The 11,046-nt window shown below is 40.8% G+C and overlaps 1 protein-coding gene across 1 annotated transcript; it reads left to right on the top strand.

The window, feature by feature from the left end:
- The first annotated feature begins 7,203 nt into the window (after positions 1–7,203).
- Positions 7,204–7,888, top strand: LOC118423898 (late histone H2A.L3-like). The gene has a single exon (XM_035832214.1). It carries the CDS (start codon positions 7,503–7,505, stop codon positions 7,839–7,841), a length of 339 nt encoding a protein of 112 aa, XP_035688107.1. The 5' UTR covers positions 7,204–7,502; the 3' UTR covers positions 7,842–7,888.
- The last annotated feature ends 3,158 nt before the right edge of the window (positions 7,889–11,046 follow it).

Raw genomic sequence — 11,046 nt, 5'->3', positions numbered from 1 at the left:
CGAATCTGGAAAAAAACTTTTATTTGTTAACATTGGAAACAGCTAGAAATTAATGCGAGTGTGGATGTCATCCATATAATGAAATCACAAGCGAGGCCTTATCATAAGCAAAAACTGGTGGACTATGAGACTAAGTCTTATGTTCCACTTGAAGACAAAACAAAGACAGAGCAAAACGAAAAAAAAAAACTTTCCTCTTTACTGATTGGCTGCAGATATAATTTGATTAAGAGGTAGGTCCAAGACGACCGACCTGAACTAGAGTTCAGTGACCCCGCACCTGGGATATCGGTCGTCACAACAGAACGCCGAAAATAAAACCGAATCCCAATTGTCAAAATAAAATTGGACTGAAGTATAACAGTAGCGTATTGGATACATAAGCGTAGTTTTAAATATATTGCCACTTACAAGGGTTAGTTATAATGGATAAAAGAAGCTGGTTAATCGACTAGAGTCCATTCCAAGACACCATGAGGGTTTTTAGGCGATATTTATAATTAGTCTGATTTATTTTGAATAAAAGATAAAATGAGCCACAATAATTGAATTATTTTCAAAAAATTGACTAAGAAAATACTCATTTATTTGAATTTCTTTGAATATTTTAGAAACATTTTGAAAGTAACTGTACAAAAATATCTTTATTTAGAATAATTGTGAAACCTCTCTGTGATTATTTCACATTTACAAATATTTACAAAAAATGGTAAACCTTGCCAAATGGTAAAATTAGTTTATTGCCCCCATAAAAGTAAGCCCTATTGTTGCATCAGTATATTTTTAGATTTCACTGCTGGGCACTGGTGGGTCCTTTGTGGTGGGCCATTGTTGCATGGCACCCAACCATACTTTGCAAGGATGTGTGAATTGCTATCTTCCCAGCCCACCGAACCATTTACAAAAAACGGTAGAAAATGGTAAATAATGTTAGAATGCTGTTATCATTATTTAGAAACCATTAGAAGTATCCAATTCCACACCATGAATATTTCCAAAGTTTTACGGGACCAGGGAAATATTTATAAAGTTGAAACAGTGTTAAGAATATTTCTGAAGTATCAAATGTCCTAGACATATAATTATAAAACTTTAAAATCAATTCTAAACAATGGCAACAAACATCCGCATGGTGTCTTCGAATGGACTCTAGTTGATCTCAATAAGTAAAGTCTCACTTGGCCCCCGAAGACATGCCTCTAAGGCTGCAGATCGGTTTCTCTCGATATCCAAATTCCGTTTCAGGTCGGACATGTCATCCATGTTGCGTTTCAGGTCGTCCAAAGTGTCGGATATGTCATCCATGTTGCGTTTCAAGGCGTCTACAGTGCCAGACAGTTGAGATGTTTCCTAAATGATTTCACAATGGAAAATACCGTTAATCGCATAAAGGAAAGACAAGAGGCTATTATGTATATTTCAGAATGGTCGTAAGGACAATCATACATGTGTGCAATTTCAATTGATACTATATGAATTTGAATTAAATAAATTAACGTTGAAAACGTAAAACGAATGGATAATTTATTTCAAAAAGGGCAAAGAACAAGTGAGTTCTGAAATCTCTTATCTTTATAAAAGATTCTGTTTAGCCAAATGATTTCCACATCTGCATGATAAATGTTTTTATGTGCACCTTTGACTAACTAATACAGGTCACAATGTTGACAATCCAATCTGTTACCACATGTACTTAGACTAAGTATGACACTTTTACATTGATTATGCAAATTCTACTATTGACGATTTCGAATCTTCCACCTTCTCCAAACTGTATATTACATGAATTTTTGTGTTATGATGCAAAACAATGTTGGAAAATCCCAAATCTCAGAGATCTGCATGAATAACACAAAATGATACCAAGATTAGTCTGAAGAAGCGATGTCGTTTTTGCCCTTATATGGAAAGACAAGCGGGCTGTGACGCAGTGCAAATGTCATTTTGTTTTTCAGCAACTGACAGACAGATTTCAGGTTGAAAACGTCAACCTACGCATGGAGGCAGACAAATCCAAGTTTACCTTTCAAAAGGTACGTGAGAGCTCGTCAAGTAAGTTGCCGAATACACGTGTTTGTATATTCAAGACCCTTGCTGCCACGTACCTGCACAAGATTATGTTACAGTATCATTACACTACCAGAAATTCCATTTTACTATCTTTATTTTTTATCCACAAGTTTTTATATTTATTTTTTATCCACAAGCTAAGAATTTTTCTCTTAAGTAATTGTTTCTTACATCGTTTTTCTTGACCGTTGTCTTCCAATCACCTACATGTACCAACATACTGATTATCATTGTAATCCATCAAAGTTCCATTTGATTTATGCTGTCTACCAAAGTGAATGAGGACTTTCAATCATCCACAGCACAGCACCAAAGAGTTAAATTTTGGTTAGAGAACCGATTTACTTTCAACGCGCATGGATATCCACACCGCACGGTCTCAAACACAACTATCTTCAAAAACACACCACTTCTTATGCTTTTCTGCATTTGGTAGTATCTAATATCATTTCGCAGCAGATAACGAGAGTTACATGTATGAAACCCTTTTGCCCTTTTTGTCGTGCATTTCATTTTACTTCGGTCATGGGTGAGATTTTAATACCTAGAATTTAATTGTTTTTATGCATTGTACGGAACCAAATACCTCTCTATATTTGACCACCATCACGACGAGTACCAAGATGATCAGGGTTGCCACCACAGCAGTAACGCCCACGATGCAGCCACGGTAGGACCGAACGAAGTCACGAAGAGCACGGCGGCCATTTGTTCCACCAGGATACGTGCTGTCTGGAAAAAATGGCAGAATTTTCTAACTTCTATTAGAGAACAACACAAACACCTCTCTAAACAACACAATTGATTCGAATGTACACTGGCTTTCGTGGAACACATATTTTTGTGAAACACATGTTACTTTTTGTGTCAAGTTGCCTCCAATGTGACATATGTCAGTGAAACAGGCGAGGTGAATATTGCCACATATGACTGGTACAATTATACCTCAGACATATCCTACAGACCCCTACCTAGAAGATTACGGGCACTTTCGGGATTTTCGGGCGGGGCTGCAAGATACTCTCAGCGGCCGCCGAGCTATTTTGTGGGCCGCGTTGATTTTAATTTAGAATCAGTCCAAGTCCCGGCAAGAAAACACAATGAATCATAGCCATAATCTAATCGTTAACACTTCGTTCAACTTAACTGTATATGCAATTGCATGTGTCAAAAACCAGATAGTAAAGACACACTTAGTTGCGATACACTCAATTTAAATTTACTCAGCTTGAAAAACTCTCAAACGGCATTCAAAACACGAAAACAAGCTACAAGAATAGTGTAATGTACCTTCAGTAGTGCCAGCTGTTTCAGGTAGGTTGACATAACGCCTGTTACTACTGTCATCAGCCCCCTCAGTGGGCGATTCTTCCCCTGTCTCTGCACGCTGCAGCCGGGCCTCTCGAACTGTTGATTTCACTGTCTCGGCTTCTTCATACGTGTCTGAAGACGTTTCTGGCCCGTCTCCCGTCTTATCAGGAGCGCCGTTGTCATGTCGGCCACGCCGCACACCACTCTGATGGACAGCGGGTGATTTTGACGGCGGCCCGCTGGTTTGACTGTTGCCGGGCCCTGAGACAGGGAACCGGACCGGCTGTGCTTGTTCGTACATTTTTACTGTTGTGACAAACAACGTTGGAGTAGCCCGAAGCTCTTAGAGATGTGCATGAATAGAACAAAATGATATCACGATTAGTCTGAAGATGCGATGTTGTCTTTACCCTTATATGGAAGGACAAGCGGGCTGTTGCGCAGTGAAAATTATGTTTTTCAACAAGTGACAGACAGGCTTTCAGGATGAGGACATCAACCTACGCAAGGAGGCAGACAAATCGAAGTTAACCTTTCAAATGGTACGTGAGAGCTCGCCAAGTTTAGTTGCTGAATACAAGTGTTATTTGAATATGTTTTCGACTCTTGCTGCAACTTGTACAAGATGGAGCCACCATAGCAGACACGCCGACATGCACACATTCTCCGTTGCTATTGATTGACATGCCATAAACACAGATATCTCCTTCACTATTTGTTGACACACCCATTAAGACACATATATCTCCGTCAATATGTCATTCTCTATTGTTTAACAATGCCCACATGTATTTCTCTGTGGGTATGACTAGGATATTGACAACTTAGTAGTCCAGGTACCACAACAAAAGCGGTGGAGATGAGAACTTGGCCTAGCCAACATTTATTTCCTTTTTTTACGTTGCAATGCAATAAAACCTTGTCATAACAACTCCATAATGAACAATAATGATCACCCAATGATACGCTCTTTTCTCTGTCTCTGTCTGTCTAGCTCTCTATCTCTCTTTCTCGATTAAGATCGGTCTATTTGTAAAAAAATTATTTTGCTATGGTCTGAATCTTGTAATACAAGGAAAAGTGCACACATTAAGTAATTGCATTACACTTTTAAAACCACTGAGATTAAAATAACTTTCTATTGAAATAAGATATGTTATGAAACCATGATCCAAAGAATAGAGTACGCCTTAATTATTTATTATTAGTTAAGGTGTTTTACAGCTGTAAGAAATTCCAAGACAAAAACAGAAGAACGATAACTTCCTCTCAGGGTGAAATCCACCAGCACACAAACTCGGTTTCCTGGTATCTCATTTAAATAGTTAGCTTTATTTCATTAAACCATTATTGTATATCAGCACATTATATTCATAGCTTCATATTGAAGAAACGGGAGAGAAAACTTGATATTTCATCTCTACAACTTTTGTAAAATTTCATGGTATATTTTAGTTCATCACACATCAATAGTTGCAAATCATTTTAGCAATTAGAAAGACATAGCTTGTGTAAGTTCCTATGAGTGTATCTCATCTAAATGTCTCGTTCTCTCTCTCTCTCTCTCTCTCTCTCTCTCTCTCTCTCTCTCTCTCTCTCTCTCTCTCTCTCTCTGGGCTTATTGAGTTATTTGTGCGCATGTGTGTGCTCGCGTGTGTACTTGGGGTGCTTGTTTTGCGCATATTATTGTGAAAACCCTAATGAAACACATTTACTAAAAGTGTTCTTAGTCAACAGCCATTAACTTTAGAACGCAATACAGCATTAGCCATGACTTCTACTGTAGCCTTGTGAAGCTCCAAAAGAGACACTTCACTTTCACTTTGTGGGGCCGTGTAGCACAGTGGTATTATATTCGCCCCGTGACCGAGAGGTCGCGGGATCGAATCCGCCTGCAGTGCTACCGATCTTGTGCCCTTGAGAAAGGCACTTTACACGACTTTCCTCACTTTACTCAAGTGAAAATGAGTCGTCCCTCGGATAGGACGTTAAATGGAGGTCCCGTGTCTGGGGAGAGCCATACCCCGGGCACGTAAAAGAACCCGCCACATGTGCGATGGTGCGATGTGGGCGGATCAAACCATTCCGGCCAAAATGGGGTAGGGAATTTCCCGAGCAGCCTCGTGACCCCTGCTTCGCCTATTGAGTCAGTGAAGTCAAGCTTGCCTAAGCTTGATGTTTCTGACTTAGGGAGAAGAGATGCTGCTACAGTTATCGCTATGGGCCGCTCTTCATCTTCATGATGGTAACATCAGGCCCTACGAACCTGATTTAGAAAAAAAACTACTACTATAAATCGAGCTTTTCCACACTACATACAGATCTTCCAAGTTCCGAGCACGAAGATACATATGATGTCGACTGCTGTACCTTATGCGCCATTCCGTGCAAATTTGAATAACACAGGGAGATTTTTAAACACTCCTATCGAACTAAGGCGTAAGATTGATTAAAACAGTGCAATTGCATTCTCTAGTACTGAATTGCTTCAGTAAATGTGTTCGATTCTCAGTAAACAAGGTTTTCATAACATCGAGAACACATTTCTATTTGGCCCTTTGGCTTTACTCCAGCTGTTGAGTATGCAAATTGCTATTTGGCCTAAATTAACTCCAGCTCTTGAATAGGTAGTAACGGCGGTTGCTCGAGATGTATTACCATTTGTCGCAGAACCATCGAAAAGTATTGGTGAGAGTTCAGCCTGTCATCTCTGTGCACCTGTGTCCTGAAAGGAATGAACCACGTTAGCGTATTGCCAAGAATAAGAAGAATTCTAAGGTTTTTGTAATTGTAAAGACAATTACTTTAATACATGTTTTTATCAAATAATACTTTTCGAATTAACCAGCGAGAATGACTTGAAGAAATGGTACTTTTACATGAAGCACCTGGAATATCTTGGCAGATGAAGTGGAAACGCATGTGGCATTTGTAGTTGTACCACATGTCTTCCCAGAAACTGACGCCGGACACAACGCAATCACCATGACCATCCGGTTCGCCCGGAGCCCACGAGTTGTACACCCCTAGTGCAGAACCATCAGCCCACTCAAATCTTCCTTCTTCACGTTGATATTGCAAGCCGATAAAGAATCGAAGATCGTCTCCCCTCAAGTGATTGTATAAGGAGATCAGGAAGGTGTTGGTCTCAGCGTCTCGGGGGATGGCGAGGGTATCCCACCGACAAGACAAACAACGAGGAATAATGATAATTCGAGGGAAAACAAAGCATTTTCTTTTAACAAATCTGTCTTAGGTAATGTTCTAGCTGGATGACAATCTTAGTTCGGGCACAAAGTAGTTCGTGTTGTTAGGGCGTGTAAGAGCTTGTTGATTGTAGGTGAGCGAGTGCGAAAGTGTTGTAAATGTTAGAAGAATATGTTAGCTTTGAGAGTGTTTTATTTGGATGCCGATGTTTGTTCGGTTGTGTTGAATTTTGCGGCTTGGCAGAAGACGTTAAATTCGTCCGCGAAGAGGGCAACGCGACCTTGTCGCCTGATGACCCAAATCATGCCTTCTATGTTCGTTTTTGGTGTAATGCGACCTTGTCGCCTGATTATCCAAATCATACTTTCTATGTTCGCCATCGGGGATTTTGATTCATCAACAAAACTAAGCAAAGCTACCCAAATTGCACCCAAAAGTTTGGCTACACGTAAACCTGAGGCATTGTGTGTTTACGTTGCAGAGAAAGACAACGCCGTTTGATGGCATTGTTCTAAAGAACGTCAAAAGGGACGTACACTGCATTGCAACCGTCATGTGTTCCAGATTTATTGCGTCATAATATACCTTCTTTGTTTTCTTCTTGTTGATGTTCGTGGCAGCCGATACATACACACGACTCGTTGGTGTGACTTCTTGGTGTGTTTTTAACGGCGATAGTACCGACCACAGGTTAGTGATATGTGTGCGCGTGTTGGGTCATGGAAAGCGTGACTCAGTATAGCTCTTTTGTGAGGATGTGGGTGGCCTTAAAAAGGCCGGGGTTATAGCTTGTGCAGTAGGTCTACTTGGAGCTGGTGTACTTGGTGACGGCCTTGGTGCCCTCGCTGACGGCGTGCTTGGCCAGCTCGCCCGGTAGCAGGAGTCGCACGGCGGTCTGGATCTCGCGGCTACTGATGGTGGAGAGCCGTTCTTCCCGAGCGGGGCTGCAGTTCCCGGTTGGCCGTGTCCATCGCTTCTTGCGCAAGGGAAACTATGCCCAGCGCGTGGGTGCCGGCGCCCCGGTGTACTTGGCGGCGGTGCTCGAGTACCTGACGGCCGAGATCCTCGAGCTGGCCGGTAACGCTGCCCGCGACAACAAAAAGACCAGGATCATTCCCCGTCACCTTCAACTGGCCGTCCGCAACGACGAGGAGTTGAACAAGCTATTGTCCGGCGTCACCATTGCACAGGGCGGCGTTCTCCCCAACATCCACGCCGTGCTTCTGCCCAAGAAGACCAGCAAGGCTCAGTAAGATCCAGACGGAGAGATTTAAACCCCGGCCCTTTTCAGGGCCACCCACATCCTCTCGAAAGAACTGTATCATGATCACCACGTTTAGCTTTACATACAGCTATTCCCCAGAAAAGTAAAGAAATACCCCCCCCCCCCCCCCCACACACACACACACCAAAACAAAAACACGCACACTTCATCTGCTTAGACAAATTTGTATCTATTGTATATTTCCTGACAGACAACCTTGAGCATGACGTTTGTGAGTAAGACCGGTCACTATATCATACCAGAGATAACCACAATATCGCTTCCTTACCAGTGTGCGGTTTACTGCTAGCTGATATACATCTACATGATATGTACGTGTAGTCGGAGAGAGCGAATGAACATGTGGATAGTTAACGTTGTGTTTTCGCCGTCAGAAACGCATGATTAAAATGTGTTTCCTTTTCGTTTTCTTTTATTGCTTGCTTCTTGTGTGTGGTGCTGGGAAACTACCATTTCACAAGTGCCAAGTACTGACTAATCCCCTATCGGGTAATTGGTTTGTGTGTGCCTTGCCTCCTTTACCACGTCCTTTACCACGTCCAGACATGTTGTAGAATGAAGTCGATTGATTAGAGTCAAACGGCCAAAGGAATGAATGAATGAAGAGACAAATTGCTCTGCCCAAACAATTTATACACCGCCCCTGGATTCACACCTTCCGACAGCGAACCAATAGCGAGAGCTTACCGTGAGAGGTTCTACCACGTCCGCGCCTTGGACTAGACAATCCGATAATTTGCATTTTTCCCCGATATAAAGGCAAAGCAGACACTGGCGCAATTATTCTTTGCTGTCTGAGGGGGAGGGGGGCAAACGAGTTAACAGGGTTTATGATTCAAATTTTGCAAGAAACGTGAAAGATGTAGATCTTTCTGGGATATGTAAGTGGCGCCGAAAAGGGCCGGGGTTCTCGATCTTGTTCCGATCCTCATTAGGCGCGCTCCCCTCGGATGCGGCGTGCGAGCTGGATGTCCTTGGGCATGATGGTGACACGCTTGGCGTGGATGGCGCACAGGTTGGTGTCCTCGAAGAGACCGACCAGGTAAGCCTGTGTTGAATGAAGCCAATTAAAAAGTATCAGATATCAAGAATCAAGCCAGTCTAAAAAAAATAATTGTTTCAGACAGCCCAGTCAACGCCGATATCAAGAAGTCAGTGCTCAATCTATGTTTTGGTTTTTGAGCGTGCTTAGGCTAAGATTCAACGGCACAAAAGTTACCTTCTGTTAATGGTTTCATGGTACAGTGGTAATACCGGCCGTTTATGCCTTTTCAATGAAGCAAAACTCTGACACGTTGTTAACCGTAGTGGAAAATTTTATTCGAAGTCACCAAAAGCATCAACAGGAATAGTACACCTTTGCAAAGAAAAAGTAGTTTTACACTAAACTTGTAAACTTATCAAAAACATTACCAGTAAACTTACGCGTTACTATGCACCGTGGTAAAAATCGTAATATGTCTTATAAAATTTTATGTTAGTTGAAACCTTTCAACATTCAACTTATTACCATTCTTAATGTCATGTAATACTTAGCGACAAATTCTGATAAAACGGTCAAAAAGCCCCATGATTATACACCAACATCAGTGTAATATCCTCGCGATAACCAACATCAGTGTAATATCCTTGTGATAACCAACATCAGTGTATATCCTTGTGATAACCAACATCAGTGTAATATCCTTGTGATAACCAACATCAGTGTAATATCCTTGTGATAACCAACATCAGTGTAATATCCTCGCGATAACCAACATCAGTGTAATATCCTCGCGATAACCAACATCATTGTAATATCCTTGTGATAACCAACATCAGTGTAATATCCTTGCGATAACCAACATCAGTGTAATATCTTTGTGATAACCAACATCATTGTAATATCCTTGCGATAACCAACATCATTGTAATATCCTTGCGATAACCAACATCAGTGTAATATCCTTGTGATAACCAACATCAGTGTAATATCCTTGCGATAACCAACATCAGTGTAATATCCTTGTGATAACCAACATCAGTGTAATATCCTTGCGATAACCAACATCAGTGTAATATCCTTGCGATAACCAACATCAGTGTAATATCCTTGTGATAACCAACATCAGTGTAATATCCTTGTGATAACCAACATCAGTGTAATATCCTTGCGATAACCAACATCAGTGTAATATCCTTGCGATAACCAACATCAGTGTAATATCCTTGCGATAACCAACATCAGTGTAATATCCTTGCGATAACCAACATCAGTGTAATATCCTTGCGATAACCAACATCAGTGTAATATCCTTGCGATAACCAACATCAGTGTAATATCCTTGGCGATAACCAACATCATTGTAATATCCTTGTCGATAACCAACATCAGTGTAATATCCTCGCGATAACCAACATCATTGTAATATCCTTGTGATAACCAACATCAGTGTAATATCCTTGCAGATAACCAACATCAGTGTAATATCCTTGTGATAACCAACATTATTGTAATATCCTTGCGATAACCAACATCATTGTAATATCCTTGCAAAAACCAACATCAGTGTAATATCCTTGTGATAACCAACATCAGTGTAATATCCTCGCGATAACCAACATCATTGTAATATCCTTGTGATAACCAACATCAGTGTAATATCCTTGCGATAACCAACATCAGTGTAATATCCTTGTGATAACCAACATCAGTGTAATATCCTTGCGATAACCAACATCAGTGTAATATCCTTGCGATAACCAACATCAGTGTAATATCCTTGTGATAACCAACATCAGTGTAATATCCTTGCGATAACCAACATCAGTGTAATATCCTTGCGATAACCAACATCATTGTAATATCCTTGCGATAACCAACATCAGTGTAATATCCTTGTGATAACCAACATCAGTGTAATATCCTTGTGATAACCAACATCAGTGTAATATCCTTGTGATAACCAACATCAGTGTAATATCCTTGTGATAACCAACATCATTGTAATATCCTTGAGATAACCAACATCAGTATAATATCCTTGTGATAACCAACATCAGTGTAATATCCTTGTGATAACCAACATCATTGTAATATCCTTGTGATAACCAACATCATTGTAATATCCTTGCGATAACCAACATCATTGTAATATCCTTGCGATAACCAACATCATTGTAATATCCTTGCG

Source organism: Branchiostoma floridae, chromosome 10 (assembly GCF_000003815.2).
Source record: "Branchiostoma floridae strain S238N-H82 chromosome 10, Bfl_VNyyK, whole genome shotgun sequence".
NCBI lineage: Eukaryota > Metazoa > Chordata > Leptocardii > Amphioxiformes > Branchiostomatidae > Branchiostoma > Branchiostoma floridae.
Note: the sequence above shows the minus strand (reverse complement) of the source record. Positions and strands in the feature narration are given on the sequence as shown.

Excerpts from the sequence above, each read along its gene's own strand:
- LOC118423898 (XM_035832214.1), top strand. The coding sequence starts at position 7,503 with ATGGTGGAGAGCCGTTCTTCCCGAGCGGGGCTGCAGTTCCCGGTTGGC.